Source organism: Lactuca serriola, chromosome 9, assembly GCF_051521515.1.
Source record: "Lactuca serriola cultivar US96UC23 chromosome 9, Lser_US96UC23_V15, whole genome shotgun sequence".
NCBI classification, from domain to species: domain Eukaryota; kingdom Viridiplantae; phylum Streptophyta; class Magnoliopsida; order Asterales; family Asteraceae; genus Lactuca; species Lactuca serriola.
In genome coordinates this window covers 16,013,561-16,036,586 of record NC_136416.1, presented here as the reverse complement: position 1 = coordinate 16,036,586, position 23,026 = coordinate 16,013,561, and the positions used below count along the sequence as shown (strand labels likewise).

Genomic DNA, 23,026 nt, shown 5'->3' with positions numbered 1-23,026 from the left:
CACCTTCAAAAGAGTACCAAAATCAACACTCAAGGCTCTTCACAAGCTCACACACTCAACTATGGAGGATGATACTAAACTTTAGGGTTTCTGGACAAATGCACTACGAGGTCCCGAGCGGATCAATTGGGACATGGTTCCATAATCATTAAGATGATAACAAAACATGATACTAAAGTACTCTCCTTTCCTTTCAGATTAGAGAAAATTTTCTCTTTATGCCCAATAGATTCTTCATATTCTTTCTACCCAATAGATTCTTCATATTCGTTCTACTACTCTTTGAAACTTTTCAAAGATTTAGAACTACACTTAATCTTATAAGCATAACCGTATTTACTAAATTATCAGCAAATCACGACGAATAGACTTATGTCCTTTGTGGTGGATCTAAATAGTCCACATCAATGTGTACTAGATGCATTAGTCCTTCACTTTCACTCACATAAACATGTGATCAATGAATTAGTCATAATCTCCTAAAGATCAAGATTATCATACATCACACAATCTGAATTGTATGACTCCAAGTTTCTATCCAACTGAAACTTAGGTGATGAGAATTCCTTTTCACTTGGTTGATTATGACATTCCCACAAATGACATAACTAGTAATCAAATCCATTTTTAACATTGCTAATAATAGAAATATCATCACCAATTCTCATAAATGCCATTGCAAGGAAATATAAAGTAACAAAAAATTCACTTTATTGATAAAATGCGAAAAAAAATTGTCCTTACAATGCAAATATAAAAACTATGTTACTAGACATTTCCTCAGCAATCTATGAATCTATCATAACTCCTAAGCAGTAACTCAAAATTCTGGTCCTCGAACCATGCGATCGAAATCGATCTCTTACGATCAGATTCAACTTACTTCTTCTTAAGCTTCCTTCTCTCTCTTAGATCCTGAAAAACATCAAAATGTGACTATCATATCATGTAATAAGAATCTATGAATAGGAACTTAATAGAGTTAGATAGTGGTGTTGGATTATGAGCATAGCATCATTCCTATGGTGTTCATGCAACCCTAATTGCTTTGAGATATGTTTTTCTACTATGAACACAACCACATTGAATCCCAAAGCAATGATCCTATGAACTAGCATACAACAATCAAATTGACATATAAACTAGGGTTTGGATCTTACCTTTCTTGCTATGTAGTAATAACAAGTCCTCCTTGAATATCCTTGACCTTTAAAAGCTTAGTGCCTTAAATGTTGCACCTCTAATGGAGTCAAAAACACCACTAGCAACAAGATGACTTTGGAGAGGGGAGGAAATCGGCTAGGGCAACACCAGGAAACATGGGGGCCGAAATCCTTATGTTAGGGGTCTATTTATACTTGTGGCTGCTAGGGTTTTTAGGTGGAGACCCTAATATGACTGCTTAAGCCTTAAGCAACCAATGGACTCCTTCTAGAATATCCCTTGGACGATTTCCTTATGGGCTTCCCATATAATTCGTCCAACCTATATTCCAAGGTGATCCATCAGCCCAATTGCAATTATCTTATAATTAGAATTTCAGTCCCCAAAGTTTAATTAATGTCTTTTGACCACAAAATTAATTGTAATTAATTCTTGATCAATATTAATTAAACCATATGATTTCTCCTTTAATATATTATTCATATAATATATTAATAAATCATAATTAATTCTCTGTCTACATAATTCATCCTATCAGTTGCTATGGTGAAGGCAACCCAAAAGGACCATACTCATAATTAGGTCAAGTACATACCAAAATAGTTATGGGCTTAGACACCTAATCCACCAGTCTCCCACTTGGATAAGTCTAATAACTATTTTGCACGTACGACTTCAGAACCTGATCAGTAATCGTAGCTTTCAAAAGTTGTTGTCAACTCTGATCTTATCAGTGACACATCCTTTAGATAAGGGATCATATATTCCTCCATTCTGGATTTCGTACGAACCGAGACATAGATTTTAATCATACTCTCTTTTCATGTGTTGTTTCCTGATTTCCGATTTAGGACGACTGACAACAGACTATAATTGAGCACATAAACTTAGTCCTGGCTTGGCCAAGCGCTTAGGGTGGCATCACTAAATCATCGAGGGGCCTACATATATCACTTTTATCCCTCTTAGGGTAAAAGGAACGGATAAACTTCGACTCAAATGCTTGCTTGTACCTACTCATCAAATCACACACTACAATATGTTTTATAACACCAAGTTACTGGTGCATTTACATATGTCAATGTGCAACCAACTTGCAAACTACAAATCACACGTCTCCGTTTCAAGAATATATGATATTATCGTCTCACTAAGCACTCGTGATAAAATCCATGAAGTGATTCAAGTGAGCGTGGGTTTAATCCAATACTCAAATCTTATTTCATGAGTACTCATGAACACTGCATCAGACTTTTGCTATGTCTAAACGATTTAGACAATCTACAGTCGGATTTATGACATTCTAGCTTCAATACCTACTTCCAAAGTATTTATCGATTGTGGATGGTTTGAATAATATTATTATTTGGGAAGTCAAAACATGCAAAGTGAAACACAAGAATAATTGAATCCAATATGGCCCCAAACTTTTGAGTATAAATAAAACTCCTTTTATTTAGTCACCATATTGATTACACATTATTCATTGTATAATGTTTCAGATAATCAACTTATTACTTGAATTATAACAGTAGTTGTCCCATGCTCCAAGCATGCACACTCTGTTTTCCTATGGTTCATACTTTGTGAAATAGATCAATTGAAAACATTTCCAGTGATGCTCATTTCACAACTCCTAATCCTTATCGTTAGTGTAAGAATACAAGATTCTCGCCACAACTAGAATATGTTAGATTCTAACATTTTATGCAATGATCCCTTCGTAATGTCACAGCATCAAAGCCACCAAGACTTTTCCAATGATATTAAAAAGTGCTCTATTGGAGATTGCTACAAGGAAATTCCATAGATATGAAGTCTCACATTCAAAGTACATTCCTTTGAATATCCTTCTTGCATAAAAGTTCATAATCTAGACATAGATTCTCGATATCCAACTACAATATGGAAACATTTCCATATTTTCCATACAACAACTCGTTATTAATAGAATCACATCTAATCATAATAATGTCATTATGGTCCATTCGTTACTATACTTCCAACTGCCCACAAGTGATCAATCCTTAGAGAACCTTAGATTGTCCTTGACAATTGTTTTATTAATTTAGTCAAATCTGATTCTAGTCCTTTTTCCCTCTTAATGCCCTAGGGATTTGGAAAAATTAGAACGTTCGAATATTACAACATATGCAATTGATCCTATACGTGAAGCGTATGGGACACGATTCATAATGAAAAACATGATACTTTACCAGTTTCTTGCTATAATACTGCCATATATAGAATGCCCCTTGTGTTGAATCTTTTCAACATAACATCCATATATATCTTTTGACTAAATTTGATTAAAATTTCTCGATCTAAGCTTTTAGATTTGAAATGAAGTTTAATACTCTCTCCCTTAATTATAGCAAAACAACCTTTCAACCTCTGGAACTTTGCAAAGTGAAACTTTTTGTTTTATATAATTAATATTTCTAACTTGCAACACTTAAATAATAATAATGCTTCCACAAACATGATGATTATATCCTTACCATCATAACACTTATGCTCCCACTAGCTTTGACATGTATCCAGAATTCAGCTGAACTTCTAGAAAACAATACTTATTGAATTTCTTAACGAAATTTCATATTTCTGATATGAGATGCTTTGATAAGCCTTTATCTAAGCTTCTCAAACTCATACACCTTTCCTTAAATAGCTCATATGTGTGTCTAAACAATTTCAGCAACTATAGCAATAAGTCTTAAATGTTTAAAGTAGTTTCCAAATCTCACAATTCGAACTATGAAGAGGGATGCCGTAGTCATTATCGAATTTGAGAATGCAAATATCACAATTGCTATCTTCTTAAAATCTCTCTTAGTGAAAGCGTTTCTTCACAATCATTTTCATGAAAATGGAGAGAAACATTATGACACTTAGATTTAATGGTGTATGTGTTCCTATCCATGTGAACTTGTCATAACCATAATCACAAGACATGGTTTGTGACACATCCAAACTCATATGGACTGAGCTTGTTTAATCTTAATTTATTGTCTCATGGCAGCTCGAGTGCCCACCATTGTTTCCAAGCTGTTAAGCAACTCCCCTATACAGATCAATGAACTTTCATTAATCAAGGTGCTTTGCCTCTATGTATTCAAATGAGAACTCATGGAACTCACATGCATAGTTAACTAAACTGGAATGGCACAGAAAACATTAATATGTCAACTAATGATTGATCAACGCTTGAAGCTTTTCAAGATCATTAAGACTCCCACTGACCTCTTGACATATAAGATTCCCTTGTCAATAAACATTTCTTGACAAACAAATACTCAAGAGTTAGTGCAGATTCTTATCAAGAAACCACTTCATACAATTGGTCTTTCTCCATCTTTGTCTTATCCAAGACATCACAACTTACCAATTTCAAATGTGCAGGAATAAGAAAACTTTTCCTACTCCACACTTGATGAATGTTTTAAACATACTGAAGACGTTTCACTCAATATCACAATCTTGGAGTAGGATTCTAAGACTTGATTTTGGAATGAAGTATGATTCACCTTTTGATTTAACCACTTCAACAATTCCCGATACCTCTTCTTAGCCATACTAGTGCACTAAGATTTACTTAGAGGATCAATTGTGATATGGTTTCAGAATCAACAAGATGATCATAAAACGTGATACTTAAAGTACTCTCCCTTCTTTTCAGATTGGAGAAACTTTTATCTTTCTTCCTAATTGATTCTTCTTATTCATTTTGCTATTCATTAGAGCTTTTCCAATGATTAAGAATCACACTTAATCTTGTAAACATAACCATATTTACTAAACTTTTAGTACATCATGACGAATAGTCTTATCATTTTTGTTGTGGACTTGAACAGTGCACAACAATGCTTACTAGATCCTTTATTCCTTCACTTGACTTGCATACTAATGTGAACAAGGAATTAGTCTTAATTTCCTAATTACTAAGGTTCTCATTCATCAATACAAGTCGCATGATTCTAGGTTTTTGTCCAGTTGAAACTTGGGTGATGAGAATCCTCTTTATTTTTAAATTTTTGACATTACCACAAATAACATAAATAAGAATCACATCTATTTTCAATATTGCTAACAATAGAAACAAACATCAATTTTCACAAATTCCATTGCAAGGAATTATAAATAAGACAAAAATCAAATTTTTTTTTATTTTATTTATAAAAAACGTGGAATTTTTTTTCTTTACAACACAATTCAAATGAAAACTATGCTATTATATGTTCCTAACAATCTATCATTATTCTCTAAGTAGCAGCTCAAAAATTCGATCATCGAACCATGCGATCAAAATCCATTTCTTCGCGATCAAACTTAGCTCACTTTACTTTTAAGCTTCCTTCCTTTTCTGGGATCCTACAAATAATCAAAATGTAATCTTATCACATCATGTATTAAGAATCTACAAAACAAAAAACTTAATAGAGTTAGATAGTGGATTTCACCTGAAGTAGAGTCATACACTTTGACTATCCCATCTCTTAGATCTCTCAGGTAGTCAGAGCAGCTTTATAACCAATGCCCCTTCTCTTGGCAGTAGAAACAGATGGACTTTTCTGGGATAGTACACGGGACTATCTCAGACTCAGCCTTTCTCTTGCGTAGAGAAAACTTTTCTGGACTTCCAATGTTGCCATTGTCTATAGAAGGTTGGTACATTGACTTACCATACAAATTTGCTTGACCAGCCCGCCAAATCATTGCTGATTCAGTAGCAATAAGCAAATTGGTAAGATCAATGAGGGTCACGTCGTCGTCCATCATATAGTACTCTCTAATGAACTCACTATATGAATAAGGAAGTGATTGATGAACCCAATCAACAACCAACTTCCTTGAGACATCGACACCTAACATCCTCAACCTGTCAATGTGTTGCCTGAGGATGTCGTTTTTGTAGCTACGACATCTATTGCTTCCATTGAGGCTCGAGGAGATAGAGCTTTCCATAACTGAGACTTCAATAATACGAAGCCCATAGAGTTTGGTGGGGTCTCAGACCCGATTAAGGTGATACGATGGTTGTCTGATGTAGAGGGTTGTTTCTTCATGTGTTCTTGTCTGGATGAACAGAAGGTCAAGTGCACCATGAACCTTTTCAGGTTGGGGGCAAGGGATTGATGGATACTGGTGACTAGTTCTTACACTCTTGAGTAGAGGGTCGCTATGACTTGGGAGCAGTTCTTGGAGATGTTCCATACAAGGTATGTTCCCCTGGTACATAGAGAGAGACTGACCTAGGAGTACCTGGATCTGAGATAGAGGACTGATTAGGTGACATAGATCACCAAGATGTTCACTAAGAGGGATTTGTTTAGTCATGGGTTCGCTGCTTTAGAGCAGGTTCAAATAATTCGGTATTTGAGTATGCTCAAGACTGACATTCGACTGTTTGTGTGTACCTGGAAATACATCACTCTCGCTGAGCTTCAGGATGTCGTGAGGAGACGAGAGACTGATTTAGAGAGCTAGACGAAGGACCAATGTCAGGATTCGAATCAATCCCAACCTACAACGAAGCAATTCAAATCCGCCGACAAGAGTTTGGGATCAGTTGCAGGGAGGCACAGATCTTTTGTATGCCGTAGGTGTGGCGAAGAGGCCATTTTGGTCGAGATTGCAGGTGGATTGTGAAAGTTATTTTCCATTGCAGTCAGGAAGGCCACATAAGAGCTCATTGTCCTTTTCTCAGTGAGGTGCTGGATCCTTCACCCTTAGCTTGGCAGTTATCCGACGGTCATCGTGGTACCGCAGGGGTCCCGAGGACCAAGATTTGAGTTGGCAGTTCTTCTATTTAGAAATTGTGGTAGTATTGTTATTCATCTTTAACTTCCATCTATGTTTTAATTTCAGTTGTAATATTGGATGATCAGTTAAACGGAAATATGTTATTTAGCTTTGTTTAAATTGATCTCTTGTTATGTGTGGATTAGTTATCTTTGTCCTTGATTGTATGTGAGTGGGAATTTGTGAATGTGGTGTGGGTTCAGATTCTCATATATGTGTGGATATCGGTAGTTAGGATCTAGTGGTGGAGTTTAATTTGGTCTGGGTATCTAAGGCTTTGGAAGTTTTTAGACTCAAGCATATCTCAAGTGGGGGAGAGTGGAACCTCGTAGCAGGAAGACTTTGTTCCAAGGTTTGGTTCTCAATTAGATTTATCTAAGTCCCAAAATTCTACGCAACTGTTAAATCTTCTTGTTTCGCGACAATATCATCGTCACCTATTGGATTTTCCCTTCCATTAATATTAGTCTTAATTGTGATATCATATGTAGGGCGTGCTTGTGCTTAGACCCTAGGGTGTTAGGAGCTCAGGTTGAGGGTTTACTTTTTTGTTATCGTCTGATTAGAGGTGAGCCCGAGTGTTTAAAGTGGATAGATTATCTAGGTTGTCAGAGCCGAGCATGAGTGTGGTCTAGTTTAGTATGTTATCAGTTAGTTTTCATTGCGGTGGTGCCCTTTTGGAGCACGATTAGCATGTAGGCGTTTGGCCAAGACGCTCTGGGACCGATTAATACCGCGGATTTTCGTACATCTTGGTTATTGTGAGGGAGTGCATCATAAAGTAGAATTGAGAGCTGATTTTGAGGACATAATCTAATTTAAGTGGGGGAGAATTGTAACATCCCGTTTAAAATAAAATAAGTAAATAAATAAATAATTAAATAATAAACCATAAAACGCCGAGATGTATGTTTATATTTTTTTTATGTTAGCCCTAAATGTGTAATAATTAGTCATAGTGATAGCCCATGGAGTTAAATATTACAAATTCTGGAAATCAGGGGTTAAAGAATAACTTTCGGACTAGTTATGAATTGAATTATGGACCTTGGGGGCCGTTTGGTAAATAATGGACTTCGTCTGAAAATGTTTTGGTGACAGGGGCTAAAAGTGGAAAAAGGATAGAAGTTTTAAAGGTGGAGGCGGGACTAAAACCCGACACCCTCCCTTGCCTATCGTCTCTTATTCAAACCCAAAATTTAACCTTAATATCATCTCCAACTACCACCCTATCCCTCCAACCTCTAGCCACCACCACCTCCTTGTCGCCATTGTGAACCATCATAGCAACCATCGCCACTGTTGTCGCCGATGAAGACGTGGATTGATGATACTGACATCGTGATTGTGGGGAGTCCGGAAGAATGAGACTTGTGGCCACTGTTGTATCTGTCCGGTAATGGGGAAACCCCCTTTCCACCTTCTTTGCATCTTCTGTCACTTCAACACACCCTGCCGCCGCCGCCGCTGCTCTAGCGACTGTCCTCTTTTTGTTGTCATTCTCTGATTGTCGCATGCCACCACGAGGGTGGCTATGTTTGTGTTTCGTGAGTGTGGGTGTGTGTGTTGCTACTGTGGCAAGTTGGAGAGGCGTGTGTATGTGTTTTGTTGGCTGGAAAAGCAAAGAGAACCATCATGGCAGCCAACCATGGTGGATGTCTCCGTTCTACCGCCACTAGCCACCACCATGGGTGGTTGTGTGTGTCGGATTGATGTTTCGTGTGAATGGGAATGCTTTGGATAGTGGTTTGGCCTAAAACTAAAACATCCGCCACTAAAAAGAGGTGGTTGTCGCCTCCAGCCGCTAACCACCACTGCCCGTGGCAGTGGGTAGTACGCGACATACTAAAAACTTAATGAACTAAGCATCTACCCTTAGACCGAGTGGCACGTGTTTAGGTTGGAAACCTGAATTAGGGATTAGAAAACCTTAGTTTTGAAGTTTTGTCGGGACCCGCGTTAAAATTTTTAATTGAACTTTAAATTATACTCGATAATGCCCTAGGATTAACTTATGCAATATTGGACTTAATGAATTAAGTCCATCAGGGTTAAGTGTGGATAACTCGCCCTAGTTATCATTTTATGTGGAAACCCTAAAATCGAGAAGCCCTATTTTGGACAATGATTGGGGCGCATATTTGGGATATTTCTTGGATTATTATTATATACGAGAATAACTAGGTAAAACCTTAATCAGTCCTACCCTTACGTGGTTAATTCCTTAATGGGTCAAGTGTCCCTACTTAACCCTAATTGGCATTTTATGTAGAACCCTAAATGTCATTTCATGTGAGGTAGTCACCGTTGCACGTGACTATGACCGGTGATCATGTATTGACCCTAGTATCTTCCTATAGGTGATTGGAAGTGAGTTGAGGTAGGTAGAGTTCTTTGTTACTACGGTGGTTACCTACGTGCATATCAATGTGAGTTTTGTCTCATTGTACCCATGGGTTAATGTAACGTCGCAAAAATAAGACCCATATTTTTTTCATTTTTAGATTAATAAAACAATAACCCAAGACATTGTTATAAAACCAAGATTATCAAATGTATCAATACATCCTCAATATCAGAGTAAATCAAAAGGATGCGGAAAACGAGTGGTGTTTGCATTGCAGTCATCCTAAGCTCTTCCCTTTAGAAATGGAAGTACCTTAAATATAAACTAAAAACTATAAGCACAAAGCTTAGTGAGTTCCCCAACACACCACATACCATACATAATAAACACATAATGGGCCCCGCCCGACATTAAGCCTCGCTCGATACACAGATCAGGCCTCGCCCGACATACATATAAACATATATCATATAAACACATATACATGCAATAATCACAAAGATACATAGCATACAAAATGGTCATCGGGCCCCAACCGGTAAGCATAAGAGCACATAACACATGCAAGAGTCACACAGACATCTAGAATCTTAACATAACAAAATCTTGGCCGACATTGGTGCCTTCGACCCACTAAACATAGTGAGGAAACTCACTTCGCACTGTCGAATCTCACAGAAAGGATCTCTAGCTGTTGGCCCACTAAAATCCCCTCACTATCAATACCATTGACATCCACTTAATAATTGGATTCTAATCCATAACCACCAGTCCAAAAATTAGGGTAAAAAGACCATTTTACCCCTTACCTAGCTTGGAGCAAGACTAAGGCCCAAACCTATGATCCGAAAGGCCTAATTCCAAATTAATCATCCAAGGCCCAATCATGGCCCAATTTTCCATATTGGGACTAATCCCTTTCATGGGCCTTTTCCAAGTGGACCCAAAACAAGCATTAGCTCAAAAACTTGATTTCCCAACAAGGCCCCAAGCATCTAAGTCCAAATATGGCCCAAACCCAAACCCAACTTGCAGAGTATGTGGGGCGTATTCAGCATGTACACGCAACGTACTTGCTTTAGGGATTGTATGCTAAGCGTACCTGCTTGTACCGCCAACGTACTCCTCCCATATGGCTAACTTCCATTTTCCAGCTCTTAATCGATTAAGACCTCCATCCAAACTCAGATCTAACTTCCTTAAGATGGTTTATCATGTAAAGTTTCCAACTTTACGTGCATACATGGCTTAATGAGGCTCTTACAGCTCAAAAGAGCTTAATAAATGACTTAATCCATGCATGAGACCATAAACAACATAAAGTTTGCACCTTTAAGCATACAGAACCCTCCAAACATCCAAATATACAAGATTTAGCTTCTAAAATGGTAGTAACCCATCAAGACAAATCAAAAAGGGACAAAGAAGCATAAAACCATAACATGAAGAGATCTAAGCAAGGAGTAGACAAGGTATAAAGTTTATACCTCAAAATACATGCAAGATGAGTGATGATTCTAGATCTCTAAGCTTCACACTAAGCAATGCATGATCAACCATCTTCAATCCCTTCAAAATGAGCAAATAACCACCACCTTCTTCACAAGAGCTCAAAGACACAAAAATGATGGCTAAGGGTCGAAATTTAGGGTTTAGGAGGTATGGAGGCTGGTAAAGAGGCCATCCCTAGGGACTTAAGGAGTTTATATAGGGTGCAACACCATAAAAGTAGGGTTTCATTAAACCCTCGTATGCCTAACGTAACCTTCGTATGCCCAGCGTACGAGGCTTCAGTCTTGCGATCAACTCCCACTTAGTACGCTAAGCACACCATGTGGTACGCCCCGCATACTAGCTTCTCAGCTAGTACGCTAAGTGTACCAAATGTTAGGCCCTACATACTAACCCCAAGGACCAAATTGCAATAATTAAAAACAAAAGGGATAAAAAGGAACATAACCAAATTCAAGTGTTACAGTCGAAGGCACCAAATCCGACCCACTAGTTTTGGTTATTTGTTAGTAGATGGATGCCTTAGGGATTGTATAGATTCATGTATGATAGACTGAGTACTTTTAATCTAAGCTCTCTTACCTGTTCCTTGTTTGTTTGTGCTTCTATAGTACAATCACATGTCTGGGTGACTATCTCACCTTTGAGTATATACAACCATACATTCCTAGAATTGTTGATATTTAGTATGTTGCTATGTTGTAGTGATCTTTTAGATTTGTATCCTGGTATCGAGTATGTTGATATGTTGTAGTGATCTGTTAGATCTGTATCCTGGTATCAAGTATACTGCTATGTTGTAGTGATCTGTTAGATCTATGTCCCGGTATGGAATATGCTGCTATGTTGTAGTGATCTGTTAGATCTGTATCCTGGTATCGAGTATGTTGCTTTGTTGTAACAATCTATAGAACTATATGTTATCTATGCTTGTTGGTTATCATCTAGGGAGTACTCTTAGGAACTGTTTGTGGTCATGTAGGATAACCTAAGAACTCTTGATCTAGGTTTTCTTGTTTGTTCCTTGTTTGGTTGTGGCTCTAAAGTATAATCATCTGTTTGGGTGGCTATCTCACCTCTGGTTACTTATGGTTACTCATTTCATAGAGTTTAGCCGGTAGTGGGACTGCATACTGTGAGAGGAATAGTAGGCAGTTGTGAGTTGTATGAATCATGTTGCATGTATTATATCCCTACTTCATCCTTGATTGTTTAACATGTCGACATGTTGTGTTTGGTTTGGGTATAGGCGGTCCTTCTTTGTGCTAGAGGCCAAGATACCTGGTGCAGGCCGGCTATAATACGTAGGCATGGAGGCTTGGGATGAGCGGTTGGGTTGAAGCGGTAAGGCCAATAAACCAGGCATAGTTAGGCATTCCAGTCCGATGACTGATTGGACTCGTTGCTCGTTTATTTTTTTAGTTATGTGTGGTGTTTTAGGGAAAATCACTAAGCTCTATGCTTCTCCAATTGTTTATTGTTTCAGGTAGCATCAGTGTCTATGGGAAGGCGAAGGTGGGACTGTACACACTCATCAACAACATTAAGGATTTCACGTTTTCTATAATACCCTGATTTTAATAAATGTAATTTGGAATAAACGTTCTTTTTCTTAATAATGGATTTATAAATTGGAAAGTATTACCTAAATAAAAATGAAAAATTTTGGGTTGTGAGAAAATGGGACGTTAATGTGGTGCATGCAATCAACCGAGCTCGAGTAAGTTTTCCCAAAATACCCGTACATGTTCTTATAATATACTTTGAATTGTTAATTTGTGAATAGTATACTAGACTTGGGCTAAGGATCTACTCGGGATTTTCATGATAGAATGCTACAAGAGATGCCTTTATATGCCTATTGTATAAGCTTGTAGACTTGTATGCTAGTATTGGATGAGTCAGTGATAGGATAACCTATTTAAGTTATGCTTTGATTTAGATTACTAAATGATCCGCTGCGTGCTTTGTGTTTTTATGAGTTCCCATTAACATCCTCTAAGTAGTAAGATAATATGCTAATTTACATATTTCTGAGATTATATAATTTCAGAAGGTTAGGTTTAACCCTATTGCACATCTCTTGTCTAACTCTAACTGCTATAGTGTGAGACCTTTCATTCAAAGAACTGTATGGTGTCGGTGATATGCAATTGTGTTGGTGAGCTATTTAGAGGATGTTAGAGGGAGTTTCTTCTAAAGTTGATAGCAAAGAGTGGTGTGGTGGTAGCCCTATGAAAACCTAGGAGGTGATTCGGTGCTATGAGCTTTGCTTTGATAGAGGTTGTGTGGATTGATAGGGAAGTAACTTGGGGGATTCTAGGAGATCCTTGAGGAAAGTACGGATATATGTGGAAGGTAGTATGAGAACATACTACTAGAGGCATAGGATCCGTACTCGAGTCAAGGAAAGTTACGATAATACCAAAAAGCTTATAGAAGATGGGATTCTACGAGTGTATATTTTCTGATGGTTTGAATGGTTTATTTTTATAATGTTGGCCACTCGAGGAGGTTCTGGCAGTGGTTCGGGCTCTGGCTCTATGGTCGGGTATATGGATGATCAGATGCGGGAGTTCATTTCCTTGGAGATCACCTATAGTAGTCTTGACCAGACCCATGTGATCTTCGGTACGATCAAGTAGGATATTATCGAGATTTTGGATGAGCGCTCAGGTTCTTTTTGTTATGATGTGATGGTGGTGATGAGAGCCCACTCTTTGACTTTCCGATAGTTGTGGACTTATAGGGCTCCAGATTTCTTAGGGAAGAAGGACCTGATTTTGAGCACGCATTGGTTAGCGAATGTCACAAACGGATTCTGTACTAGCTGTTTCCCCAAGGGGGGAAAAGGTCGGATTTGCATCATGTCTTCTAAAAGAAAAATCTCAGGATTGGTGGGACGACATTGGACATGCCATGGGGGGCGAGGCGATTGAGTTGACGGCTTGGGAGGATTTGATGAGGAGGTTGCGGGCTGATTTTACACATGTGATTGAGGTCTAGCAGCTGGAGAGGGAGTCTTGGGACAATCACCGTACTATTGAGACAGTGGCAGAGATCACCTCTATGTTTTGAGAGAGGGCGTTGTTGTAACGCTTGTAGATCAGGGCTAGTCAATTTAAAGACGATAAGCATCAAAAATTACTTTTTGGTAGAAGATTATTTAGAATGAATAATCTTAACTAAGTTGTAGTGGTCGTGACAAGGATTCCGGATATATATAAAGAATGCCGAAATCCGAGTTATAACAAAGAAGTTATGACCTGTCAAAGTTTCGCGACAGAACCAACGCGACGCTGTGTGATGTAAAAAGTGAATTTATGATAAAATGATTTTTAGCCTTAGCGATCTAAATGAATGTTGTAGAGTTCTTTAAATCGAGAGCGTGCATAAAAAGAACGTCCAAATCTGACTTCGTATGAGGTAGTTATGATTTTTCTAAGTTTCGACTTAGTGGTATGTAGCCCGAAGTTCAGATTTGAGATCGAGTGAGTTTTGGCCGAACAATATAAACGAGAATGAAATATCTCATCGATAGTAGTCCAACAGTGAAAAGACAGATGAAAACGGACGTCGGATGAAGAAGTTATGAATTTCTAACGGAGTCTTCTTGTCCTGGCCTACTAAAAATAATATAATAAAAATAAAATCAAAACTAGCCGACAGAGTCTAAACGAAAGTTGTAGAGCACAATCTCACCTACCTGTGGATATAAAGAATGTCGAAAACGGAGATCGTATGCGAAAGTTATGAATTTATGAAGTTCGAGGTACGCATCCCAAAGTGGGAATGCCCCGCGTTCAGTGCTTGGCTCTAAATTGGCCACGTCGATCTTGACTCAACGAATAAGGGATAGGATCGGAACCCTACTCCTATACACCATGTTCGAAGGGAGCGCCCTGCGTTCGTGGCAGAATTCACCCTATAAATAGAACACAAAGGGCAGCCGTTTGTGGTTGCCAAATCTCTTCTCTCTCACCCTTATTTCATCGATCTACGTGCAAATTATACCCCGGAAGCCTCGATATCGTCCCAAGACCCGAAGCAAGTCCCGAATCCCCGAAGATCCCGATAAGTAAAGTTTCCGAGCCGAAACTCTGCCCGCGTAATGTCTGGTTTTGGAAAAAACGTCCTGGTTTCATTGGAAAAGATTATTTTAATAGACGAGCTGCTGTCAGATCATTGTCTTATCAAGTGAGTGTATAGTCCCTTTCATAAACACGATTTTAATACAAGTATTGTTTGAAGGTATTAAGTATATGTTTTGGGTGAGCGTGTAGTCACTCTCCTCTAACACATAAATATGAAGTATTTGTAATGAAATACATGCTATGTGTTTATATATTGTTGTTTGTTTTAGATGAGTGCGGAATGGATGTTTTATATAGTTTTAAATGAGTTATACTATATATGTATTCTATATCTACAAATATGTTGGGTAGAACATGGGTAGATGAGATAGTTGGTGTGTGATAAAATATGAGTTGGATAATGAGATCAAGAGGTTAGTTTTAGATCCGGGAGTATTGATCAGGTAATGAGATAAACTTGTTACTAGTCTGGGAGTATGAATTAAGACTAAGTTAATTGTTCCTAGTCCGGGAGTATGGATGGGAACAATTATTGATCCGGGAGTATGGATCAGATCAGGAGATTAGTTTTATTTCCAGCAGTATGGATCAGGTGAAGAGATTAGTTTTAGATCCGGGAGTATAGATCAGGTGAAGAGATTAGTTTTAGATTTGGGAGTATGGATCAGGTGAAGAGATTAGTTTTTGATCCATGAGTAGGGATAAGGTAAAGAGGAAGGTTTTAGATACGAGAGTTTAGATTTTGTCGTTGTGAGGATCAGTGGGTTGGGATAAGAGTTGCTTTTATATGGTGAAAATATATAAGTTTGTGAGTTCTAATATATATATATATATATATATATATATATATATATATATATATATATATATATAACATTGCAGAATGAAAACCCTATATGCTCACTAGGCTGCCAAGCCTGACCCACTCAGTTTTCTTTGAATTACAGGTTATGGCATGAGAGCATAAGTTGACTGACATAATGAGAGATTTTGGATTATAGGTCAGTAGTGATGAATAACTGTTGTAAGGTCTATTTTGTTCTGTTTATGCTTTTGGTATGTATTGTACATGACATCCTGAGATTTTGTTATATAATGAAAATACATTTCTTTAACGAAATGCTTTGATAAATTCTTATCATGTTTTGTTTTGGGAACAAATTACGCAACCGTTTTCTGTAAAAGATTCTTCTGATTTTAAAAACAAAGCATAAACAAATCAGTCTTTCATGGTCGTGAAATTGGGGATGTCACAGCTGGTATCTGAGCATTTGTTTAAGCGAACTAGGAATTTGTAGGATGTATAGATTTAAACTTAGAATGCTAAGTGATGATCGTGAGATGAGTGTCTACCATATTTTTTACACGAGCACTATTATATTTTAGGAAAGATACCTAAAATGCTTTTATGTGCTAAATGCTATATGTTTTCCATATATGAAATCGTTTGTTCGGATCTATGGTCTTTTGCTGACCGGATCTGGAAACCTTATGTGTTTAGGATTCTAAGCGTACGACTACGGTATTGGAACTAGCATGTAAACGTTTCGGAGTGATAAGGATGATTTAATTATCTATCATGATTGAGGATCTAAATTCACCTTATTCGGTGTGTAGATCAAAAATGGTAAGAACCAGAAGTAGAGTTGGAAATGTGAACGAAGACAAGAATCAACCACCTGTGGTTGAGCGAGTACTTGTTGTAGCAGCAACACCTGAGCCAATAACAATGGATGGTGTACAATTGATGATTCAGACGATGTTGGATCGTCAAATGGATGAAACTAGATGTCTGCTTCGGCAGAATCGTGAAGAACTTTCAATGTCGATTGAACAGCCCGAGTTGAATGAAGGGCATTCGGAAGGAGGTAACTTCAGTGAGACTGTTGGTCAAGCCAACCCACCGTTAGTTAGACAAAACAAACAAGAGGGAGGAATTGATGGACTTGGAGGCAAGTACAAAGAATTTTTTACTTGCAAACCATCGACCTTCACTGGAAAAGAGGATCCGATCGGAGTGATGGATTGGATCTCAGAAATGGAGCTAACCTTCATGACGTGTGGTTGTAGAGGCAAGTCGCAGACCACGTTCGCAGTACGTCAATTCAGAGGTGGCGCTGTTCGTTGGTGGAACACTATGGGAAGACCCTAAGCCCTAATGAGCCATTGCAACTAACTTGGCCAGAGTTATTGGTGCAATTCAAGCGCAAGTTCTGCTCGGCCCAAAATATGCTAGAGTTAGAGAACATGTTTCTGACATTAACAAAAGGCAGCATGTTAGTTGATGAATACACTAATGCCTTCATAGACAAGATGGAGTTTGCCTTGCGCATCGTCCCAGACGAGCTGTCTAAAGTTGACCGGTACGCAAAAGGACTCCCATGGGAGTATGCGGTGCCAGTGAGTCAGACACTTACTCTGGAGGCAGCTATCTAGGCTGCCAAGTCTGTTGAAGATATGATTGAGGGAAGAACCGGAAGCAAGGCTGAAGTTGGCAAGAAAAGAAAGTTTAAAGCATCCTCAAGGTCTGATGAGAAGAGAAAATTTTCGAAGTCTGGTTTGAAGAAGTTCGAAGAAGAAGCACAATGGTGTGATAAGTGCAAGAGGAAGCACATTGGGAGATGCTCTAAAGAAATAACCTGCTTCAAATGCGGGAAGATTGGTCATTATGCCAACGAATTCACAAACAAAAGGGAAGCCTGCTTTGAGTGTGGTGAAGAAGGACACTTCAAGCAAAACTGTCCAAGAAGGGAAGAGATTACAAATCCAAATGTGCTGCCAAAGCCAAAGGCAAGAGCATTTCAAATGATCCTTGATGAAGCAGATGACAACGCGAGGAATCAAGGATGAGGATTTTATATCCAAAGATCAAGTTATGAAGTAGCAGTGTGAATAGTAAATTATGGTGTAGCCTATTAGAGGCATAGTATAGGATGAACTTGAACTTTTATGTAATAGTTTCAAGAAAATAATATAAACCCTGGTTTTGTTATCTGGTGTGTTGAATGATTGTCTGATTTTCTTGTATGGTGACTTGGTCAACTGCGGGACAATACTTGGGACGAGTATGAGTAGGTGTGAAAGGTAGTAGATGCATATACTATCGGAAGCACAAGACTCGCACTTGGATCGGGGAAAGTCACAAGGTTACCAAGAAGCTAGTAATTGATTCCATTTTGTTCAAGTGTGTCATTACCCTTGTTTTGGTAATGACTAGTAACATGGTTGTTATTCGACCCTAGAGGTCATATCAAATTGAGTCCGACTACAATGGGTATGTTACATGGTTCAGAGACCCAAGTTCAAGGTAGCATCTGACTTAAGTCAGAAGATTGAAATCAATGCGATCAATTGTATCGCGCTTGTTGTTAAAAGAAGTTGTAGCTAGTAATGCTACATGCTAAAAATGTGATTACATCACGTTAGAATATGAAGGAAGGTATATTCCATTTTGTAATTTAACCCTAAAAGACATGAGTCTAAGCATTGCATCATGCGATGAGAGGTTATTTGCGCACGACCGATCGGTCTGTTACAATAGATAAAGGAAAGTATTTATCGTAAGAAGAAGAAGGAGTCCACAATAAGGACTAATTTTGCAACTTGAAGGTTATGACTAAAATTCCAACATAGTACGAAAAGTAGATGCAAGATTGAGCATCGTCTTTAGTCAAGAAGCCCTACACTTAGATACTCTTTCGAGGAAACATGGAAGTTATGGTTATTACCTAGGATGAAGAGATATATAACTTATGGAATCATTATGCAAGCCCTATTTTGTTGATGATTCCGGGACGTAATCATCCTAAGGGGGAGATAATTGTAACACCCGTAGATCAAAGATAGTCAATTTAGAGACGATAAGCGTCAAAAATGACTTTTTGGTAGAAGATTATTTAGAATGAATAATCTTAACTAAGTTGTAGTGGTCGTGACAAGGACTCTGGATATATAAAGAATGCCAAAATCCGAGTTATAACGAAGAAGTTATGACTTGTCAAAGATTCGCGACAAAACCGGCACGACGCTATGTGACGTAAAAAGTGAATTTCCGATAAAATGCTTTTTAGCCTTTGCGATCTAAATGAATGTTGTAGAGTTCATTAAACTGAGAGCGTGCATAAAAAGAACGTCCAAATATGACTTCGTATGTGGAAGTTATCATTTTTCTAAGTTTCAACTTAGTGGAATGTAGCCCGAAGTTCGGATTTGAGATCGAGTGAGTTTTGGCTGAAACAATATAAACGAGAATCAAAGATCTCGTCGATAGTAGTCCAACAGTGAAAAGAAAGACGAAAACGGACGTCGGATGAAGAAGTTATGAATTTCTAACGAAGTCTTCCTGACCCGACCTACTAAAAATAATATATTAAAAATAAAGTCAAAATTAGCTGACGGAGTCTAAATAAAAGTTGTAGAGCATAATCTCACCTACACGTGGATATAAAGAACGTCGAAAACGAAAATCGCATGCGAAAGTTATGAATTTCTGAAGTTCGAGACACGCATCCCAAAAGTGGGAACGCCCCACGTTCAATGCTTGCCTCCGGATTGGCCACGTCGATGCTGACTTAATGGATAAGGGATAGGATCGGAACCCCACTCCTTCGCACTGCGTTCGCGGCAGACTTCACCCGGTAAATAGAACGCAACCGTTTGTGGTTGCCAAATCTCTTCTCTCTCTGTCTCTCTCTCTCTCTCTCCCTTATTTCATCGATCTACGTGCAAATTATACCCCCGAAGCCCCGGTATCATCCCAAGACCCGAAGCGAGTCCCGAAGCCCCGAAGATCCCGAGAAGTAAAGTTTCCGAGCCGAAACTCTGCCTGCGTAAAGCCTGGTTTTGGAGAAAATGTCCCGATTTTATCGGAAAATATTATTTTAATAGACGAGGTGCTGTCAGATCATCATCTTCTCAAGTGAGTGTATAGTCCCTTTCATAAACACGATTTTAATACAAGTATTGTATGAAGGTATTATGTATATGTTTTGTGTGAGCATGTAGTCACTCTCTTCTAACTCATAAATATGAAGTATTTGCTATGAAATATGTGCTATGTATTTATATATTGTTGTTTATTTTAGATGAGTGCGGACTGGATGTTTTATATAGTTTTAAATGAGTTAAACTATATATGTATTTTATATCTAAAAATATGTTGGGTAGAACATGGGTATATGAGATAGTTGTTGTGTGATAAAAGATGAGTTGGATAATGAGATTAAGAGGTTAGTTTTAGATCTGGGATTATGGATTACGTAAAGAGATAAACTTGTTATTAGCCTGGGAGTATGGATTAAGACTAAGTTAACTTTCCCTAGTCCGGGAGTATGGATTGGGCACAGTTATTGATCCGGGAGTATGGATCAGATCAGGAGATTAGTTTTAGATCCGGGAGTATGGATCATGTGAAGAGATTAGTTTTAGATCCGGGAGTATGGATCAGGTGAAGAGATTAGTTTTAGATCCAGGAGCATGGATCAGGTGAAGAGATTAGTTTTAGATCCAGGAGTATGGATCAGGTGAAGAGATAAGTTTTAGATCCGTGAGTAGGGATCAGGTAAAGAGGAAGGTTTTAAATACGAGAGTTTAGATCATGTCGTTGTGAGGGTCGATGGGGTGGGATAAAAGTTGCTTTTACATGGTGAAATTATATAAGTTTGTGAGTTCTAATATATATATATATATATATATATATATATATATATATATATATATATATATATATATATGATATAACATTGCGGGATGAAAACCGTATATGCTCACTAGGCTCCCAAGCCTGACCCACTCAGTTTTCTTTGTATTACAGGTTATGACACGAGAGCATAAGTTGGCTGACATAACGAGAGATTTTGGATTATAGGCCAGTAGTTATGAATAACTGTTGTAAGGTCTATTTTGTTCTGTTTATGCTTTCGTCTGTATTGAAAATGACATCCCAAGATTTTGTTATATAATGAAAATACATTTCTTTACAGAAATGCTTTGATAAATTCTTATCATATTTTCTTTTGGGAACAAATTCCGCAACTATCTTCTGTAAAAGATTACTCTGATTTTAAAAACAAAGCATAAACAAATCAGTCTTTTCTGGCCGTGAAATTGGGGATGTCACAGTTGTTGGTTCCGCAGTATGTGTCAGGCGAGAAGATGAAGAAGGCGAGATATCACGATCTATTGTGGAGTGATATCAGGCAGTCTGTGAGTATTTCCCGTTGCAGGACATTGGAGGATATGGTTGCGAGATCCTGTGAGAGGGATATTGACTTGGAGATGGAGAAAAAAAGTAAGACGGATCAGGTTCAAGGTTCTGAGAGTTTGGGCGAGAAGCATAATGTATTTGATTCGAGATCGCAGGGCCAGCAGGGTTGGGGTTGTTGTGGAAAGCGAAGTAAGTCTCACAATCGAGCTTGTAGGGGAGGCGGTTCAGGATGCTACACGTTCAACAATATTGGACATTTTATCCGGGATTGCACAACCACCACCCAGGGATCAAGCCTGATTTACTTTTGTTGCAATCGGAGGGGCCATAAAAGGCCGATTGTCTGAGTTTAGCAGTTTCATGACCAGTTTCAGCACCCGCTCCGGCGACATTGCGGAATATAGATGGTCGTTAGGTCAAAGTAGAGGCATCTATTGCGAGGAACAGGGCATTTTAGCTTACAACCGAGGAGGCTCACGCAGCACCTGATGTAGTGACAGGTATGTATCTTCTGATTACACCTTTTATTTATGTTGATTTTCCTACTTTTATCTATGCTTTTCTTTTAGTGTTGTTCCTTGTGAATGGTATCTCTTCTTTGGTTTTGTTCGATTCTGGGGCTACCTGATCCTTTATATCTTACGCGCTCAGCAAGAGGTTTATCGATGCTCCGAGGGAGCTTAATTATCCGTTAGATGTTGAGAATTCTGATCATTGACCTATGCGAGTATGGAGGGTTCATCGGGGCTGTATATTGGAGTTGTTTAGTGAGTGGTACCCGATTGATTTGGTTCCTATTCCTCTGCGTGAGAGCAAGGTTATTGTGGGGATAGATTGGTTGAGCCCCAATGGGGCAATGATTGATTGTGAGAATCATTTGGTACGTATTCGGACTCCAAGTGGGGGAGAGTTAGCGATTCAGGGAGAAGGTGTTCAGCGTGGGCCAGGTCTATATTCAGCAGCTAGGGCCAGACACTATATTCATTACGGTTGTTTTGGATTTGTGGCATATCTGATGGATACTTGGGAGAAGGGTAAGATGACGGTAAGTGATGTACCAATTGTTCAGGAGTACCCAGATGTATTCTTGGAGGATTTGCTCGGAGTGCCTCTAGAAAGGAATGTGGAGTTTTGTATTGACTTGGTTCCCGATGTGGCTCCGATAACGAAGTCACCTTATCAGTTAGCACCTCTAGAGATGCAGGAGTTGTCTATGCAGCTGTAGGAGAAGCTAGACAAGGTATTTATTTGTTAGAGTAGTTCACCATGGGGAGCGCTACTCTTGCTTGTGAAGAAGAAGGATTGTTCGCATCGGATGTGTATAGACTACCGGGAGCTGAATCAGCTAACGGTGAAGAACTGTTATCCACTCCCAAGGATTGACGATTTATTTAACTAGCTCCAGGGTGCATCTTGGTTTTCAAGATTGATTTGCGTCCATGATATCATCAGATGAGGGTCAGAGAGGAGGATACACAGATGATGTCCTTCCGAACTTGTTATGGACACTACGAGTTCGTGGTGATTCCCTTCAGGCTCACCAATACCCCAGCCACATTCATGGATCTCATGAATCACATATGCATGCCTATGCTGGATCGGTCTGTGATTGTGTTTATTGATGACATTCTGGTCTATTCCAAGACCTAGAGCAACATGAGGAGCATCTAAGGGAGGTTTTGGAGACTCTGAGGAGAGAGAGATTATATGCGAAGTTCTCCAAGTGTGAGTTCTGGTTGTGCAAGGTATAGTTTCTGGGACACCTTGTCAACCAGAACTGTATTCTGGTCGATCCGGCGAAAATGGAGGCAATGATGAGGTAGGAGGTTCCAAGGTCTCCATCAGAGATTTAGAGTTTCCTTGTATTGGCATGTTACTATCGGAGATTTATTCAGGATGTCT

General features: G+C 38.6%; 1 protein-coding gene across 1 annotated transcript; it reads left to right on the top strand.

Annotated features, from left to right (window-relative positions):
- Positions 1-21,845: 21,845 nt before the first annotated feature.
- LOC145075374 (uncharacterized) lies at positions 21,846-22,349 on the top strand. The gene has a single exon (XM_079021643.1). The coding sequence runs from the start codon at positions 21,846-21,848 to the stop codon at positions 22,347-22,349; it is 504 nt and encodes a 167-aa protein (XP_078877769.1).
- The last annotated feature ends 677 nt before the right edge of the window (positions 22,350-23,026 follow it).